Source organism: Spea bombifrons, chromosome 7 (assembly GCF_027358695.1).
Source record: "Spea bombifrons isolate aSpeBom1 chromosome 7, aSpeBom1.2.pri, whole genome shotgun sequence".
NCBI classification, from domain to species: domain Eukaryota; kingdom Metazoa; phylum Chordata; class Amphibia; order Anura; family Pelobatidae; genus Spea; species Spea bombifrons.
This window is the reverse complement of record NC_071093.1, coordinates 43,186,496-43,206,057: the sequence shown is the minus strand read 5'-3', so window position 1 is coordinate 43,206,057 and position 19,562 is coordinate 43,186,496. Positions and strand designations below refer to the sequence as shown.

Sequence of the window (19,562 nt, the reverse complement as noted above, 5' to 3'; positions counted from 1 at the left end):
GCGGTACTAGCTGTTAATGATGACAGGTGTTATGGGGTGCTATAGAACAATGGGCGGTACTAGACTATAGTAGGCGGGGCTAGCATGAGATGATGTAAAGTAATGAGCGGAGCTAGCTAGTAGTGAGCGGGGTCAGAATGCAATAGGCTGTGCTAGCAGGCGATGAAAAAGTTAATGGGCGGTGCAAGAGGGCACTAGGCGGAACTAGGTGATCATAGGTGGTGCTAGCAGGCGACGAGGCAGAAGATGGGCGGTACCAGCGTTCCCTGGGCGGTGCTAGAGACTAGTGGGCGGTGCTAGTAGGCCCAGAAGCCGAGGCCTGAAGTAGTAAATGTTACCCTGCAGGCGGTGAGGTGTCTGCGGGGAGCAGGAGGTGACAGGTTGGTGGGCAGACAGGAGCCAGGTGGGTGATATCCGGCTACACTGCGGGTTTAATGTCTGCGCTGAAAGCGATTTATTCCTATGTGATCTCTTCATAAATAACACGCACAGCTCGGGCAGCTCTACCACGTCTGCCGGGTGCCGATAAACACTCTTTAACAGCTTTAACATATAATACTGGGAGGTATGCTACTAAGCGCTCCACATAGCTGCCAACTGCATACCTGCCAAGTGTCCCTGTTTACCTTTGCCAGACCCTCTGTCCCTTTCCTCCTCTGATGCCCCTCCTTTCCAGGAGCTCAGATTGTTTGCTGGGTATGAGGGGATCGCAGGGTTCTACAGCCCTAAAAGCCCCGATAATGTGTATAGAACATTATAAATTAAATGGGTTGAAATAAAATTATTACTCTTCTAAATGCCCAACTCAGTTACATAAATAACCAGCAATTGGGCACAGAGCCCCGCCCCCGGACACACCTCTAACCACACCCCCTAAGACAAAAGTGGCTGGAGTGGCACTATGAAGTAGCGCTTTGGGGATCGTTCCGCGTTTTCCCATGGAAGTAAATAAACTGTGAGTAGTTTGAGTGACGTTAAAAACTATAATAATATATATATAAAAAAAATTTAAATCAGAATTTTATAGCTAACTAAACTACCGTTTTAGCCATACCTGTGTTGGTTTGTTTGATGACATCATAGCGCCAGGACAGTTCCAGAATAGTTATTTGGCTTTGCCTTGGCCCAGGGCCCTCGCTTGCTGCAGCCATGGCCAGGCAGATGGGCCGAGATCAGGGCCTGAAAGAGAAGGTGAAGATGTTCCTCGGCCTGGGGCCTCCCCGAGGAAAAAGCAAGAACTCGGAATGGAAGCAGCCGGAATACATCATCACCGCGGAGCTGATGAAGGTACGAGGCGGAAAGGTGGTTCCTAGCCGCCCGTAGGTGATGATCATCAGATTAACCCTTTCCTTTTTTTTTCTGTTCTTTTCATTGCAAACAGGAACTGCGCCCCGAGTCTCCCTTTCACGTCCGGATCCGAGCGATAAATCAAGTTTGTGAGCTTTCAAAAACCAAAAAGTTTGAAGAGGTGAGTTAGGGGAGGGTGAAACGCGCGGGAGGGTAATCGTCCCGGGCATAGAAATTCCACACGTATGATCCATGTTTCCGGCGGATGTGGAACGCGGATGCTTGGAGCAGCCTCCTATCAGTTGCAGGAAAACGTTGACGTCGGTCTAAGTGCTTCCTTTGCGTTGGGGTTTAAGTAGACCCCCGACTCGAGTGTTCACTGAGCCAGCGCTGGAGCTGATTGGCGGGAAGCATGTCACATGCAGGGAGATGTATGGGGGGGGCACATGTGTAGGTGGGATTCTTGCTTTTGGTCAGTATGGAATTGGTCACCCCTTCCTCTGCCGCTCACCAAATGAGATTGTCCGTAACGTGATTCGTTCCTCCAGCACGCGGTTGAAGATATCTTGGTTTCTGTCGATGACCTCCTGCAGCCGGAGCAACCTGCCGAGGGACGATACAACGTGCTGCATTTACTGAAGGCCCTCGTCCTCGGACAGGTGATTAGTGAGAAAAAAAACCTAGCGCACTATACCCCCCCCCCGCGGCGCTGTGTACAGCGGTATACCCCCCCCCCATCCCTGTGTACAGCAGTATACCCCCCTGTCCCGGCGCTGTGTACAGCAATATACCCCCCGTCCCGGCGCTGTGTACATTGTTGTGACTGATGTGAAAATTTGGGGCGACTTTTCTAATTTGCGTAGGGGGAAAGGCTCGGCATCCTCCGCGCCCACTTCTTCCGCGTCATAAAGGACTATCCAACCAATGAAGATCTTGCGGGGAGATTGGAGGTCTTCAAAGCGCTGACCGATAATGGACGCGACATCGCGTATCTTGAAGAGGAACTGGGTAGGTTTTTAAGATATTTGATGAGATGATGATTTAAACATTGACGAGGCGGGCATACCTTCCGGGAGTTACTTGCCAGAGTGTCACGTGTATGGGTGTTTGCACCTGGCTTCAAGCAGGGAGTCGGTCATGCTCTGAAAGTTAAAACTAGGAATTTCCTGTTATGAAATGCTGTGTTCTATCTGTATTCTCGCTAATTAAAATAGTTTTTTGGAAAATGTCCATCTTGCCTGCTTTCTAACCGGCGCGCCTGTCCTGGTTTTAGCCCCCTTTGTTCTCCAGTGGATGGAAACGGATTTAAACCCCGGCTTCCTGCTTGTGCTTGTGAACCTGGTGAAGTTCCACAGCTGTTACCTGGAAAGCTACATCGCTCCCATGGTGCAGTAAGTATCCCGCGTCCGTACCATCTCCACGTTCCACAATCCGGGCAAAACGAGCAATTTTGGGGCAAAGGTCCGCATGTGAAGCGTTCACCATGGAAACCAGTGGCATGTTCCTCCTTCACATCTAGAACTTTTTCCCCCCAGCAAAGTTCTTGGCTTCTAAAACTTGTGAGAAGTTTCTGTTTTCTGTAGCATCGAGCTCTCATTCCCCAATATTTCTTTTTTTTGGCACAGGATGATTTGCCTGCTCTGTAATCGCACCGCGTCCACCTACGACATCGAGGTCGGTCTGCTTTCTTTCTTCTAGGTGTTGTTAATAAAATGTGACATTGTGAGTGCGGTGCCAACAACTCCGCATCTTTAATAATGTCTTGTCTTCTTTTACCGAAGGTCTCCTTGAAGGTTCTGGATGCCGTCGTCTGTTATAACTGCCTCCCCTCGGAGAGCATCCCCACTTTTGTCATCACGCTTTGTCGCACCATTAATGTCAAGGAGCTCTGTGAGCCTTGCTGGAAGGTTTGTGCTGGAATATACATTCGGACGTCGCTGTGTAACAGGGTTTTTACGCCGGAGAACATCTCCTATGGTGCTCATTAAAAACGCCCCGTGAGAGGACTGTTGAGCCTAGTAACCCTATTAAATAACGCGACCCCCCCCCCAGATCGCGGGCCACCCAGCATTTTCGGAGTCAAATTGTATAGATTGCTTTTATGCAGCAAGGTTTACCTTTTGTCTGCTGAAGACTCTATTTTTTTGAATTTTTCTGAAATCTGATCTTCACATTATTTTATTACTCTGTTCATCTAATCATTTTTTATGCCTTGTTGATGTCTGCTATGTGTTTGCAGCTGATGCGAAACCTTTTGGGGACCCATCTTGGCCACAGTGCTGTTTACTCAATGAGCCGGATCATGGAAGATAGGTATGAATCTGTAGTGAGGCCTCCAAAACACTAGAGGGGGCCCAATGTCAATGAAAGACCTTTTTATTGTTTGCTGTCAACACTCTACCTCATCTAGACCATCTTTGGCCCTTATTCCAGAACACGACTCCAGACTTGTGTTGGTGCAGTTAGTGCTTGGATGTAGGAACGTTGCTATTTTTGTGATCTTTGCCATCTGAAGTCTCAACACTACAATACTTTTGATAATTTTCCCTTGTTTTCTCAGAGTCTACATGGAAGACGCTCCTTTGCTGAGGGGAGCCGTGTTCTTCGTTGGGATGGGTCTATGGGGAGCTCACAGGCTCTTCTGTTTGAAGAACTCCCCTATATCCGTGCTTCCCTCTTTCCTTAAGGTAAACTCCAACGTTCCGAATAACCTAAAATAATTACAAATGAACAGTGTTTTACGTCTAAAATATGAATGTTGGGAAGACAACTATAAATTCGATTAAAAAATTCTGTATTTGTGTACAATGTATTAGTTTTCGATTTACTTTCTGATCACTTAGGCTCCGGCTGTATTTGCGAATGTATTTTTCTCTGTATCAGGCCATGACGTGTCCAAATGCGGTGGTTTCCTATGAAATCGTTCTGTCCGTCACGAGACTCATCAAGAAATACGGGCGAGAAGTGCAGGCGGTCACTTGGGACGTTCTCCTGCATATCATCGGGCGACTGTTCCAGCAGCTTGTGGTAGGAAGTATTATTGAGAAAAATAATTGTTAATTAGTCAGTCCGGATTAACTAAAGAGATCTGTTGTCTCCCTTATGTCTGGATTTATGTCGCCTGCTAATCTTATTTTGTGTAATCTTCAGGATCTACGAAGTCAGGAGTTAAAGGTGGCTGTTCATAACCTGTTAACCTTGGTGGAAGAGCTCTACGATCAGAATGAATTTCATGGAGACGAGGAGCGGCTTTTTGAGCTGGTAGAAAGAAGCTCAGATGAGCGGCCGGTAAGTGGGAGACTTAGTACTTATCCATATTTCCGTAAAAGAGCAAGGTGAGAGGTGACGTCTCGTAGATGTGACGTAGTTACATAGACTGCTATGTTCAGCGATATATTTGTCCTGGGCGCCCCCTAGGCCCGACATAGGACAGCACCCTAGCCTACCAGCTGGACTCACCTCTGCCTCGACCTAACCGGTCCATTGAGTAGTGGAGCCTGGTGCACCCGTAGGGCATTTCTTCCCAGGTTTTGCAACAGAAGGGGTGCTGCCTGCTCGAACTGTCTCTTTAGGCAGAGGTCGGGATATGGCCCTGGCTATGGTGCGGTTTGCTGCACCGCGACGAGACAAGAACGTGCTACATAATCGGCCAGGTAGCCGAAACAGTGGCAGAAGAACAAAAAATACATATATAATAATAATAATATGAAGTTCTACTTCTCTTTTTTTTTTTACATTAAAATGCTGTTCGCTTTGTGTCTATATAGGCCACATCCGTAGTAAATCTCATAACCTACAGAGCCCGAGCCATTCATCCCGGGAAGGAAGGTTGGATTCATGATCTGCAGAAACTTATGGACAGATACTTCAGGTGGGGGCTTCAGGTCTGATTCAGCGGCTTAATATCTCTTTGTAAAGGAAATAATACCCAGGGGTCGCGAGAGGCAGCTGCACTGAGCAGATATATCACCGTGCTAAGTGAAATATTACGACATTAATGAGCATTATGATGGTGACATGATGTCATGCCGTACGTAACGTACACTGAAATGTCATGAGCAGCGCATTATGTGCTTTGGGTTTTGAGTCATTTCCCGAATGTTGTAGCCACGGGAACGTCTTGGACTTTTGCCGCATTTTGTAAATGTAATTTTCGTTTCAGGAATGAATCTCGCAGCATTGTTCGGATGAAGGTGTTAGATGTTCTCTCCTTCGCGCTGAGTATCAACCGCCAGTTTTACGAGGTGGGATTTCCGTGTTTTTATCTTTTCATGCCTTTTATCACATATTTTGAAATTCTCAATTTTCGCAGAGGCTTCTACGTAAAATATATTTTTTCATCTGTAGGAAAGGTTTTTATATTTTTTTTTCTGTTGAAACTGTGCAATTCACTATTGCTAATGTTTTTAAACCATTTTGTTCCATGTACCGCGTGCCATTTCAGGAGGAACTTATTGAAAAAGTGGTCACCAGCCAGCTAGCCCACATACCTGAAGATAAGGACCACCAAGTTCGGAAGCTTGCCACCCAACTCCTGGTCGATTTGGCTGAATGTTGCCACTCTTGCCATTTTAACAGCTTGATGGACATCATCGAGAAGGTCGCATATTATTTTTACATTTTACACCCACGTTTTTAAGGCAGCTAACAGGGCATTGCCATAGAAATGTGCTTCCAAAAAGTTTGTTGTGTCATTTAAAATGGTAGCTTAATTCATTCTAAACTTTTAAACGTCAACATCTCTTTTAAAAGGTTGTTACTCGTTCTTTGTCTACACCGGCGGAGTCTTGGGGACAGGACGCTTCTTCGTTGGAAGACGTGAAGACTTCGGTCCTTGGGCTGATGGTTATCCTGCAGGTGAGCGACAGACCGGATGTCGTCGTTGGCTGTGTTGCTGTTGGAGGCACCGTGTGGTTGATCTCTTGAATGCCTCCCTTTTTCTTTCTGCAGACCAAGCTCTATAGTCTTCCAGCTAGCCATGCCATGCGCGTGTACGAAATGCTGATAAACCACATCCAGCTGCATTACAAATACCCCTACAGTTCACCCATAGCCAGCAGCATCCGCCTGCAGGTAAGGCCATCTCAAAAATAATCCTTTTATTCATGTAGAATTTCACCTCTAACAGGTTTTTGTTCACGGATTGCTTAACGCTCATGTGACACAAAAGCAGGCAGCGACAGGTCGCAGAAACTGGAAAAAAAGGCATCTTAATGTTGGTCGTTTTATGGAATCAACCCTTAATAATAATAAAAAAGATCTGCTAAGGTTTATTTCCTTAGCATGTTAGTGAAATTCTGGTTTTCTCAAAGTGGAACTGCACCTTAAAGGGAACAAGAAAACCGTGACTTTTGACCAGTTTTAGGTGTTTGTGATAAATTATAACTACAATTGGAAAAAGGGTTTGAAAGAGGGTTGTAGCGAATAGTCTTTTCGGTTATAACGTTTGTCACTTATACCTGCTTTCCATCGTAGGTCTTTGATTTCCTCCTCCTCCTCCGAGCAGACTCTTTGAGACGGGTCGGTCTTCCCAACAAAGACGGTGCTGTCCGCTTCAGCCCCTACTGCCTCTGCGAATCTGTGTGAGCTATATGTACTGTCTGCTTAATAATTGTCTTACGTTTGCAGAAAATGAAATCTTTAATTAGAGGTCCTTAAACCATGTCTGAGAAGACTCCATGCCAACTCAAGTAAACATTTCCTTCTACAATGAGCCTCCACACCGGGGCTATGTCATTCTACTCCCTTTAGGCCTCACTTAATAAAACCGTGGTATATAAAAACAAAAAAAGAATCCTTAAATTCAGTGACCGTGGTGCTGGGCTTTCTCCTCTTGCTCATTTCAACATTGATTTGGTTCGGATTCTAGGTGCAGGTTTTAAAATGTTTTGCTTTCAAAGTGAACGTCGCACAAATCTCTTCCTTTTAGGAATGATCTTGAGAAAAGACCAAATGAACGCAAGCAAGCAGGGGCGTCCTCTCCGCCGGCTGGCAGCCCAAGCCTCCCTTCGCAGAGTGGGAGTCCACGCATGGGGTTTCTGCCGTATTCTCTGGCATTTGGGGTCCTCCTGCAGTGTCTGAGACAGGTACTGTTTCCGGTCGGTCTGCCTAGGTTTTGAGAGTCGCGTCGTGTGAACGTCATGTGGTTGTACATGTTCTGGGCCCTCTCCGCGCATGCACCAATCTCAAAGAGATGCTTATCCTGCAGGAAACCGACTGGAAGGTTCTAAAACTGGTGCTTAACAAGCTGCCAGAGTGCCTTCGCTACAAGGTCCTCATTCTGTCATCTCCTTGCAACATCGACCAGCTCTCTGCACTTCTCTGCACCATGGTAAAATATCGCGTCCTATTACTTTATTTATGGTTTAAAGGCAGAACTAATTATGTGAAATCATTCTTATAAATATTAGCACTTTCTTCAAAGCAGACCAGGCAGCCAATGTATACTTTTCCTCTTCTATCTTTAGCTTACCGACCGAAATGCGAGTGATCGCCTTCACAACACTCCAGAAGGTTTCTCCCGAACTGATCTGCAGCTGGCCGTCGTTCCTGTTTTGACGGCGCTAACCTCTTACCACCCTAACCTCGACACCCTGAAACAGGTATTCATTTGCGTTGGATGCTGAAAGCTCCCCTTGTCTTTCTTGCTGGTCATCTGTTGCTTTGTACAAGGCGATAGGATGTAATTATGTGAAGTTCCGGAATGCCTGGTGTGTGTCCTTCAGCTCCTTTTATCACGGTCACATTTATGTTTAAATCTTATCCCAAAGAAGATGATTTTGAGGTTTTGGGCCCTGCTCATCACCTGTTTGTTTGTTTGCAGAGAGACATGGTACGAGCTCTTGAAAACGGCCTGATATACCGCTGCGCTAAGCAGTGCGTGGTAGCCTTGTCCATGTGCATGATCGAGATGCCAGGGATCCTGATTAAATCCCTTCCTGTCCTCATCGTGAAGTTGACCCACATCTCGGCCACGGTGACCATGGCCATCCCCATGCTGGAATTCCTGTCGAGTGAGTTTGTTGTGTCCTTGGTCAAAGGGCTGGTTGCCAGAGCAAATTACTTGTATATTACTTATATAAATATATATTACAGGATCATACTGTGCACTGGAAAAATATGTGAAAATGGTAAACCTAACCTGTTAGAAACCACACTGCACGACATCTCAGTCTCTCCACATGAGACTCGGGATCAAATTGTAGAAATTCTGTTTTTCATTTTAAAAGAAAAAGAAAAAATCCTAATGTGTTGGGCTTCCTCAGAATAAATCTCATGATTCTAACGCCTGGAACTTATCCTTTTTTCAGCTTTGGTTCGGTTACCTCACCTTTATGGTAACTTCGCGGCAGAGCAGTATGCCAGCGTGTTTGCCATCTCCCTCCCTTACACCAACCCGTCCAAGTGAGTGCTCCTTGCTTTGACCCTTTTGTTCGGTAGGCACTAAGAAGTCTAGTTTTGCAACATGCCAAGAAGCTGTAGGTAAGATATTGGGATAAGATACATTTAGCAATGTTTTCTGTTTTCTAGGTTCAATCAATACATTGTGTTCTTGGCCCACCATGTGATCGCTATGTGGTTTATCCGGTGCAGGTTGTCCTTGAGGAGGGACTTTGTGCCCTACATAACCAAGGTATATGAAACATTTTTATTCCCTATTTTAATTTATACCTCCTTGCCAATTTTTATGAGAAGTACATTTTATAATTGCCAAATTTTATCTGCTTTTGCTTCCATCTCAGGGTTTGCGCTCCAACGTTCTTCTGAGTTTTGATGATACCCCCGAAAAAGGTAGTTTCCGCGCACGCAGCACCAGCCTGAACGAAAGGCCCAAAAGGTAGTTTCCTAACAGCCAGTAATAAGTTAGCATTAAGTAATTCGGGACATTTAAAGCCAGGCCTTCTCCTTGGAAGAATGATGTCCGCTTGTTTTTGTTGCTTTGTACGTTGCTCTTCAGAATTAAGTTCTCTGTCGGGTTCTGCAGAGTTCTCGATCAGCTCTCTCGTTACAGGAGACTTAAGAGATGGGGGTTTGCTCCGTTGTACATGTTAGCTATAACGGGATAAATGTTTTTCTGAAGTCCGCAATCAACAACCATGATTTTGTATGTATAATGTCTGCTAACACCTCCATCTAGACTAGACGCGTTTGATGAAGATGTTTTAAGTTCTTGTATGAAGCTCAGCTTTTAAGAAATTCGAGTTGGGTTCCCTAAGTCCTCTTTTTCAATGTTTTAATGATTTAATTGGGATTACTTAGCTCGATGTCCGCTTCCTTTTGCACAAGTATAGAATTTTACTTTTAATATTGTTTTTGTCTGATGACCTTTCTGCTTTGAAGAGAACAATGTACCATCTGTGTGCTTGTGTTTTAGCAATCCATTTGTGTGTCCGAATCCACTCCTTTCGTTGCTCTAGGTGTATCTAGATCTAGAAGTTGGGTGCTGTCTAAAATGCCTCCAACGCCCTAGAGGGGGCAGATTAGGCTCCTCCGTTACACACATGGTGCATTGTTATATCAGGGGCTGTTTGCTTCTTATTGGTCTTGTTGTTTTTTTATTTTAAATTTTTTTGCGCATATGTTTTGACGTTTTATCTTTTCATCTGTGGCATTTATTTTGTGTTTTCTGTTTATTTTCTGTTTCTCCTCCTCTATGATGTTCCCAAAATACTGACGGCCACCTGGCGTTACCCACTCCTCGTCTTTTCAATGGTCTCCACTTTGGGTGGGGTGTGAAACGGTCTGGTCGGTGGGCACACCCATCGCATTGGCCTGTTTTCTTTTTGGTTTCTAATGGGTAGTTTGAAGCTATCCAAACCCACAAAGCCAGGCTTGAGTGACACCTCCCCAGTTAAAGAAATGAGAGATCTTTCCAACGCATTCCGATCTCGCAGCATCAGTGTATCGGAACGCGCTGCGTACAGGTAGTGGCGATATCTGGTTGGATGGGGGCGGAGTGTACACAAACCTGCCTGCACCAAACGGGAAGGGTTAAACGGGGTGCATGCTTGGGTCTTTGCATGGCAGAAAGTAGTCACTAGTTGCCCATTTCATAACCCCGATAGCAGTACCTGTGAAGTGGGTGTTTAACCCACAAAATGCACGCTGGAAACGTATCTAAATACTCAAACCATTGAAGCATTTTTTTTTCTTCGGTCTGTGGATTAAATAAAACATGTTTTATAGAAAAGCTTGCAATCTGAATCAACGGTCCCCAATTATTATATATCGGCTTCTGTATCTAAACAAAGTCCGCAAACATGTGGGTGTGATTTGTGATCTATAACTCCCGGCAGCCACGTAATAATGTCATCGTTTTAAAGATTTCTGTCCATTTTGATGGAGGACAGTCTTAGACCTTCTACTCCAAAACAACTTCAGTTTAATGAAAACTTGTGATTCAGAATTCAATCTTTTCTTAGGGGGTATAAATGTAGATTACTATATATTTTGCATGATCGTTAAAACTGTTGCAGTGGCTCAGGAGGGCATGACTTTGTTCCAGATGAAAATTTATCTCCAAACCAAGAGAAATCTGTATGGAAACTTTTATACCAGTTTTCTTGACCATATTGTGTGTGCCAAGAAGGAAAGACTCGCACGTGTGTCCTACACCACGTTCCAAGAACTACATTTGCTGGTCACCATGGGAATACAAGTCATGCACCTTCTGTCCCTTTCCATATCTGTTCTACACCCCGACATCTTCTTTCTGCTGTCTTGTGTAGCCGCATGCAGACCTCCATTACCAGCTCTAGCTTGAGCTCGGCAGATGAAAGCTCCATGGCCCAGGCTGACGATAGCTTGAAAAACCTACATCTGGAGCTCACTGAAATTTGTCTGGACATGATGGCACGATATGTCTTCTCAAACTTTACCGCCGTGCCCAAGAGGTGAGCTCGGCATCGAACATTTTATCTGATCTGCAATGCTGCATGAGCTTTTCCACTCGTGCATAGTAAGGGTTAACGAAATTCTGTCTGTCAATCCTAGGTCGCCGGTTGGAGAGTTTTTGTTGGATGGCGGGAGAACTAAAACATGGCTGGTCGGAAACAAGCTGATTACAGTGACGACGAGTGTGGGAACTGGGACACGATCCCTTCTTGGTCTTGACACTGGAGAGACGCAGGTTGACCCAGAATCTAGGTACCACCTGCTTATTAGTTTGTTTAGTACAAGCGCAAAACACCGTTTTTAGTTTCTCAGTGTCTGCTCATTGTATAAGACGTATACCCAAGTCACACACAGTGTGATATTCTTCATTCTTGAACTGCTTTAAGGAAATCTGTCATTAGACGAAAGCTAGACTTTAAATATATGAAAGTGTCAGGTTGTTAAGAGTGCAGCCATTTTTCCTGTGCAAGACACGCCCCTCTCTTCTCCCAGAGCTGCTCTCGAGTCCTTCCTTTGTCCTTTATGTAAACTGGGTGTATATTTCCTTTACGGTCATAAAAACATAGGTCTCTTGTTGCCCATTTGTTTCTGTTACTTGGGCTATATGAAGCTGTTGCTGCTAGTTGCAGACATGTGTGTTGTCTTTTGTATGTCTCTGTGTAAAGTATAGGTAACAACAAGTTAACTCTTAATATAGCTAAATTAACTTTGGTGAGATTAAAATTGTAAGCGTTTTTTTGCTTAAGGAATGCCCCATTTCATACATAAGAAACATTACACAAACCATTCTGCAAATATTCATGTTGTATTATTTTAGGATACTTCCTTTCTTCCAGAAGCATGTTTCTTTTTTCCTGGGAATTTCACAATTTCCTTATTCTGTCTCTAAGCTTAGGCATGCAGACAGAACATCCAAGAGAAGCCTCCTCTGTCCACGACCTCCAGGCAAGAAAGGGTATGCAAACCCCGCAGCCCAGAGTCCGCTCCATGTCTGGTGAGCTAATTTGGTTGGGAGAGACCACTCTCCCTTCTATCTTTCACTGGTGGACACTTAAGAGAACAGAAGTGCTGGCTTCTGTGAGCTACAAACAACATTTTGATCAGTGTCTTATGAACCAAAGGCATGGTTGGTTTTAGCATTTCTTTTTACTTGACCAGTAGTTAATTCTCAAGAAGTCATCTATTTTCCCTTCGTTCACCTATCTATACCTTTTTTTTTTTTATTCCCCTTTGTCTATTGTATGCAGTATCCAACATTGTTCATAATCTCTGCTGTATGATCTCATTTATGTGAAGAATAGACACATATTTGTTTTTGTTCTTGTCTTAGGTGGACATGGTCTGCGAGCTGGCTCATTAGAAGGCTCATCAATATCCTCACATCTAGGCCAGTCTGGTGGAACTCCAACTTCGGGGAGGGAGAGGGTTCCTCGTAGGACTCAAGTCAAGCAAGAGAAGGCCACGCTTGCAGACTTTGTGCCGGTTCTGACCCAAGGCTGGGCAGAGATCCTAGTTCGCAGGCCAACCGGTAAAGATCTTGAACAGTAAAGAATGAAGTATGACCTTGTCTGTACAATTAAGTCCTTCAGGATGCTCTCTCTTTTAAATTGTAATAAATGCCTTGCATTTGTAGTGACTGGTTGGGGTATCAAGTCTTGGTATGGTGGGGGATCTTATTATTTTCCAGTGGTTATACCAGGCTGTTGGTTTCTAACTTGTCTTTCTGCTGTGCAGGTAACACAAGCTGGCTAATGAGCTTGGAGAATCCTCTTAGTCCTTTTTCATCTGATATCAACAACATGCCCCTTCAAGAGTTGTCCAACGCATTAATGGCTGCTGAGAGGTTTAAAGAGCATCGGGAAACTGCTCTATACAAATCTTTGTCCATGCCAGCTTCCACGCTGTCTAAAGCCTCACCCAAGCCCACTGTCCTACAACGGTCAAACACGGGTAAGCTACAGACCTAGAGAAGTTTGTTTATTTATTTGTACTCATCTTCTAATGCCTAAAATACAGAACAATTTAATGTCGGCTCTTACAAGTTCTGTATTCACTGTGCTTCCCAGTGACCTACCACTCATGAGTTCTAGAGGTTCAAGTATTCCAGTTTGAGGACATAATGAGGTCAAGGTACATATGGTCACTGCCGCTAAACGATCAGCAGTGCTAGCAACATCTTGCAATGTGCTCTTCCTTCCCATTGCAGTGGCTTCTGTCTCTCTCGCATCCCAGTCCAGTTGTCAAGGGAAGCTGCTTAGGAGCATTTCCTGGGCAGGTATATTTATCAAGCTCAAAAGATGTTCTGCGGAATAATATTTGACTCATTGAAATGCCTATGCTTGTTTTTTAACTTCTTGGATTTTTTGGCCCTTTTTTTATTTTATTTTTTTATTTTTATTTTTTAAACGAGATTTGTCATTTGGATTTTACCATATGCTTCGTTGCTAACAAAAGTTTTGGAGTTCAGTCTCTGACAAGAAACTTATCAAGGACGTCTTTACAGCATGTGAACCTAGCATTGCATGTCATCTCGGCTGGTTAGATTTTTGTAGGTCTGAAGAAAACTAAACCTGGCTTGTGTGGAATGGAAACTGCATGCTGTATAACTGGGACTGGCCAGATGCTGCCGCTGAACTGCAGCGTTCTAGGGAAATCCTGTGTGGTTGCTTTATTAACCACAGCTGAATATGGCATTCTTGGCAATACATTGTTTGCTCACTGCCGAGTACCGATAGTTTGTACCGATACTATCTTTGTAACGAGCGTGAAGTGTTGACATTCTAACCTGAACTGTATGTAAAAAGAAAAAAAAATATCTTGCATCTTGATGGGATTTCTCACTGTTCTGTTTATTTGGTAGGCTCTGCAGATTGTATTTATTAGAGGCTGCTTCATCCTTTTGTTTCCGACATTAAGTACCCACTGTGTGTGACATGTCATCCAAGTTTGTCGTTGCGTTACAGTCCAAACAGGGAAGGACAATTTTACTTTGTCTCTAAGAAGTCCTTTTCTTTACAGAGTCGCCTGTTGTGCCCGAGGAAGGATCCCAGCTAGATGGAGAAGCGGAGGATATGGGTTCTCCTGCTGGTTCCCAGGAACTGGAAGATTTTGAGGCTGTAACTAATGAAGAGGCATCGGGTGATGGCAAACCAGAGAAAAAAGCAGACAGAATCAGCAGAGTAAGTCAGGAACAGTAATGGGAATTCTGCTTAAGATGTTTTCATGTTCCGTTATTCATTGACATGATTCCTATTAGGGGGATATTACCTGCTTAAGTAATGGAACTTTTTAATTATTTCACTAAGTGTTAGTTACAGATAGACATCTTATTTTTGGATTGGTGCACCACTGGAGATCAAATCTTTGTCTAGCACAACCGTGCTGTCTTTAAGAGTGCAAATTTATTTTATCTTGGACTAGTGTGGTCCCATGAGCATCTCATCCTTTCTTTCTTTTTTATTTTTATTAAAGTCCTCATCTACATCCAGTCAAGAAGATCCTGCAGCTCCCCAGCTAGAAGACTCTGAAAGTCGAGGGATCCCCATTGGACAGGCACGAGAGATTCCATTCCAACCTTCTCAAACTTTGAGCAAATCGAGCTCGTCCCCAGAACTTCAAACTTTGCAGGAGCTCCCCAAAGAACCCGACACAAAGGAGGAAGTCCAGACGCAAGACCCAGAGTCCAAACTACAAACTAAAGTGAACCGCGCAGAACCAGAGGCTCCCCCAAGCCAGAACAGCAACTCAGAACTAGATGACAGTGCTGGAAAAACTCAGAAGCTGGCAACCAGCTCCAAGTTAGAACCAGAAACACCAAACCAGTCTCCACAGTCACCTAGTGGATATCGACCTAGAGGTCACACCATTTCAGACTCCGAGCCTTCAAGAAGGGGCAGAAGGATTAATGCTGATGCTTTCAAAAACAGTACAAAATCCTCCAAAGCGGAGAAAGTGCCTGGAATTGACCCAAGGTAGGTCTGTTGTCCTGAACCCTTTGACCACTAGATACCACACGTTGCATAATGCTTTGAAGTCTGATGCCAGCTTTGTCTCCTTTTAGCTTTGTGTTTTTGCAGTTATATCATTCTCCTTTCTTTGGCGAAGAGTCAAACAAGCCGACCCTCGTCCCAAACACCCAGGTGAGCGTATGCAAAAATATTTGTTTTTGTTAATATTTGTTAATGCACTTTCTATCCAGGCCTTCTAATTCTACGAGCAGACAAATTCACATGTATCCAGGATAACACCATACACGCCCACACACACATGCTAACACCAAATACTTTCTCACACACACACTACAGTAACACAGACACATGCTAACATCATATGCTCACTAACACCTTACAGTAACACACACACACATCATATGCTCAGACACATGCATGCTACCACCAACACCCTCAACACTATACATTTTTTTTATGTATTGATTTTCCATTCAATATTGATTAACTTCAATTTTGTTTGTATGTTTTTCTTCAAGACATTTGAAAGGACAATGAAGCTGCTGGATCAGATCCCATCCTATGACACGCACAAAATCGGTGTTCTCTATGTTGGAGAGGGGCAGGTGAAATTTGTCTTAATTCTTAAATAATCTCCTAATGGTGACCGTACTTTTTAGATTTTAGAAGGTGTTAAATTTAACTTTCCTCGTAGAGTAATGCAGAGTTCCAAAGTATCGCTTTTCACAGACCCAGCTTCCGGTTTCAGGGTTTGCATGGAATATCTGGCCTCCAACAATGTTGTTTGATAATATTAAAAGAAGTTTGCGTATGCGTATCTGTAAAACAAAGTACCTCTTTGACAGGTTGACAACGAAAGGGCAATCCTGTCCAATGAACATGGTTCTTACAGATATACACAGTTCCTAACTGGGCTGGGAAAATTAATTGAGCTGAAAGACACTCAGCCCGATAAGATCTTCCTAGGAGGCCTGGACGGCTGTGGGGGCGATGATGGTCAGTTCACCTACTGCTGGCACGATGACATCATGCAAGGTAGAATTACATTTTCCAGGGTGGATGGTCTGCAAAACGCACATTCCTAACATATGTTTGATCGCTATCTTTAACAAATATAAATCCTGCTATTTAAGTGGTTGTTTTAATAATCTTGGATTATGTAAATCCATATTCACCACTTTAACACCACAATTTGTATTTCCACGTTTTCAGTGATATTTCAGATCACCACCCTGATGCCCAACAAGGAGATTGATCCAAGCAGATGCAACAAAAAGAGACATGTTGGAAACAACTTTGTCAACATAATCTACAATGACTCTGGCGAGTTCTACAAACTGGGCACCCTCAAGGTACATCTGTCAACTACTACTGCACCGTTAAATTAATTGGGGTTCCCCAAAATTTCACTCTGTGGTCTTGCCAACAAGCATTGGTGGAAATGTATGTGTGGACAAATAACCCTGGGTAGATGGGTATATAATAAGTGTAACTGACAGAATTCTTTATTGTCACAATTCAAAGAATGCGTGTGCAGATGATTATTTTGGATTTTGTCTCTTAAAGGGTGCCTAAAAAAACTCATTTAATATGAGGGGAAAAAAAAGGAAAAATAATCAATTATTTCATTTTGCTGAGCAGGGTCAGTTCAACTTTGTAGATGTCAACATTCAGCCGCTGGACTGCGAGAGTAACCTGGTGACCTTACAATGCCGCAAAGGTACAGTAATCATTCAATTTTATATACAACTGTGATTGGTGACTTCTGCGTTTGGACCAGTCTCATCAATTTGATTGTTTTCGTTCCAGATATGGAAGGCCTTGTTGATGTCTCTGTGGCCAAAATTGTCTCTGATAAAAACCTGCCGTTCCTGGCTCGTCAGATGGCTTTACATTCAAACGTAAATTTTTATTAAGAATTTTCTAGATACTACGTTCTCTACCTTGTTATATGAAGAAAATTTAAGTTAAATTATGTTATTTTTGTACTCAAAAAAAACTTTATCCTCCTACAACAAAAAGTCTTTTAACTTATCAGTGCCTTGTCCTTGGGTACATGGCTGCAGGCTAAATAATTATTAATGATACCTTTTCCAGGTGGGCTTTGGACATTCCAGAGTAAGAGAGAGAAGATTTATATGACCTACATTAAGTTCTAAAAGTGTTTACAGTAAAATAGGTGGAATAGCCTTTGGTTAACTTCTTTCTTTCTATACGCAGATGGCTTCACAGGTTCACCATAGTAGATCAAACCCCACGGATATCTATCCTTCCAAATGGATAGCACGGCTGAGGCACATTAAGAAGATGAGACCTAAGGTAGGTGATCTGGAAAAAATATTTAGGACTGACTCCTGTCTCAGGTGAATACAGAATATAATTTTATGTAATCATCATGTACTTAAAGAGTCCCAACATGTTGCAAAGAATTAAATCTCTTAAATATATTGAAACCCACAATAGGCTCTGATGCGATGGTGTAGCAATGGAATTCTTCTCAGTTGGTCATTTTCCTGACACTTGGTCTGTGAAAAGCTGCACGTTATACAGTCATTTGATTTCTGGTATGAGAAACGGCAAACACTTTTTTTTTTTTTTTTTAGATTCACAATGAGTTGATGGAAATGAATGCGAATTTACCATACCCAATCCAGGTCCTTTCCAACAAGCCTCCCCCACAGAACCCTCAGAATCCAAATGGAGCCTTTGAAACGGGGCAGAGAACGAGACTGATTTCTGCCGTGGATGACTTTACGGAGTTTGCATAGTGAGCTTTACGAAGGCACCAAGAGCCTCAGGACCTTACTGTACGAATAGTAGATTTAAGTCCTGGCCAAAGAAATGTGAGGAACATAAGGTTTTTCAAAGTTTCCTTATTAAAGACACTTTAGAATTCCAGAATTTGGGGCCACACGGATTGAAATCTTCCTGGGTGTCTGGAAACCTTTGTTTTACAAAAGACTCAAACTAAATTATTTTCAGTATATTCAGAGTCAAAAAACATTAATTTATTAATGATTACTTGTCTGCGTCCAGAGATTTCCTTGTTCTTGATACATTTTTTTGCAGTGAGAGGAGATCTTTTTAGTCCAATAATAATATGCTCTTTTTGTGTGTTTTTTTTTTTCTTCCTGCAACATGCTCAATTAAACACAAAGGAAAATCTACTTGTGTACTTCTCAAGTCAAACATATCTGCAACTTTAAACAGGTTTACATTACTTTTTAGGAGGGATGGTATAAATAAAAAGAGGTGGTGGGGTCTTTCTATATGTGAAACCAACCTCATTCTTGTCTCGTCGAAGGGATGTTTTTTGAGGAGAGTTGTGAATCCGCATAATCCTTGTAGGTTGAAATTTGTCATTTGCTTAGAAACCACAATGTATTGGTGAGCTTGAAGGATCACTGTTGCTAATGTACACGGAAAAAGGTTACACAACTCGGGGAAATTTGTAATTAAGAGAATTTTTATTATCCAGAAATTGTCCATCAAGTTTGACCCTTCTACATAACTTTTTTTCTACTCTTGATCCAAAAGAAGGCAAAAAAACTCTAATTAAGCCACTTTGAATTCTGCCATCGCGGGAAAATTAATTTTTATTTATGGTCCTGTATATCATGCCTTTCTAAAAGAAAAATATCCAGACCCCTTTAGAGACATTGAAAAAAGATACTTTCTTGTCTCAGTTTGTGGAAGAGCCGAATAGAAATGATGCATCGCAATTAGTATGGAATTTCTTTCCTATATCCAAAGGAATAATTAATTTCAGCGGCGCTCAATTTTAGGCATATGCTGAGGAATCATGGAACTGGATATCATGTATTAAAAAAGAAAGGAAATCAGTGTCTGGAATGAGAATGTGATATTGCCTTTTTTATATATCATTGGTAAGAACTCACCTTGAATTGGAGTCAAGAAAGGCTTCTGTTTCCCTGGACAGGGATACTTGGATTTAGGTGCTTGAGGCTCTGTACCATCTTTACAAAAAGAAGGCTTTTTCTTGTGCCAATTTTTTTCCCATGTCCGCATTAAAACATGATGTAAAATAAAAGTTTATCGCAGATGCCTCTACGTTACTTCATCACATCGTATGCTGTTGATAGTAATGCAGGGCAGGACACTATTACCACACAACATAATAATACCACACAACACGGTGGGGAAAAATAGGCACTTATAACTCCTCTAATCTCACCTAGAGTTTCTGTCACCCACTGCACTGCAAGACACCTTCTCATTGGCTGGGGGCTGCAGGCCTCTCACCAGCAGGGTATGAGCTCCTGCACGGCCTGTCGCTAGGCGCAAAATGGAGGGAAAAAGGAAAGCAGTGAAGATGAGGAGGGTGAGGGCTAATCAGAGCTCACTGAAGCCCTCGCACACTTCCTGTCTGGGTGCAGATGGACACTGGGAGAG

The 19,562-nt window shown here is 43.2% G+C and overlaps 1 protein-coding gene across 5 annotated transcripts; it reads left to right on the top strand.

The window, feature by feature from the left end:
* Positions 1-273: 273 nt before the first annotated feature.
* Positions 274-18,316, top strand: TSC2 (TSC complex subunit 2). Of its 5 annotated transcripts, none has more exons than XM_053471009.1 (42): positions 274-403; positions 1,130-1,287; positions 1,382-1,468; positions 1,836-1,946; positions 2,151-2,295; positions 2,561-2,678; positions 2,913-2,961; positions 3,069-3,194; positions 3,527-3,600; positions 3,848-3,974; positions 4,171-4,314; positions 4,438-4,575; positions 5,055-5,158; positions 5,450-5,531; positions 5,732-5,887; positions 6,040-6,144; positions 6,238-6,360; positions 6,763-6,869; positions 7,217-7,373; positions 7,496-7,618; positions 7,755-7,889; positions 8,111-8,300; positions 8,598-8,691; positions 8,818-8,920; positions 9,030-9,124; positions 10,089-10,211; positions 11,016-11,180; positions 11,281-11,433; positions 12,072-12,136; positions 12,512-12,709; positions 12,916-13,131; positions 13,388-13,456; positions 14,200-14,360; positions 14,653-15,152; positions 15,242-15,320; positions 15,668-15,754; positions 15,995-16,184; positions 16,362-16,501; positions 16,791-16,869; positions 16,959-17,050; positions 17,370-17,468; positions 17,753-18,316. In XM_053471009.1, the coding sequence occupies exons 2-42, from the start codon at positions 1,150-1,152 to the stop codon at positions 17,915-17,917; spliced, it is 5,412 nt and encodes a 1,803-aa protein (XP_053326984.1). In that variant the 5' UTR covers positions 274-403; positions 1,130-1,149; the 3' UTR covers positions 17,918-18,316. The 5 variants fall into 5 exon arrangements, with proteins under 5 accessions (XP_053326984.1, XP_053326983.1, XP_053326986.1 ...); XM_053471008.1 differs by having other exon boundaries at positions 12,072-12,175; XM_053471011.1 differs by lacking the exon at positions 10,089-10,211 and having other exon boundaries at positions 12,072-12,175.
* The last annotated feature ends 1,246 nt before the right edge of the window (positions 18,317-19,562 follow it).

What these genes read in the sequence shown, in the direction of transcription:
- TSC2 (XM_053471008.1), top strand. Translation starts at nt 1,150, where the DNA reads ATGGCCAGGCAGATGGGCCGAGATCAGGGCCTGAAAGAGAAGGTGAAG. An exon ending in TACTGCCTCTGCGAATCTGT is followed by an intron (nt 6,870 to 7,216) that starts GTGAGCTATATG and finishes TCTTCCTTTTAG; the next exon opens with GAATGATCTTGAGAAAAGAC. An exon ending in GACCTTACAATGCCGCAAAG is followed by an intron (nt 16,870 to 16,958) that starts GTACAGTAATCA and finishes TTTTCGTTCCAG; the next exon opens with ATATGGAAGGCCTTGTTGAT.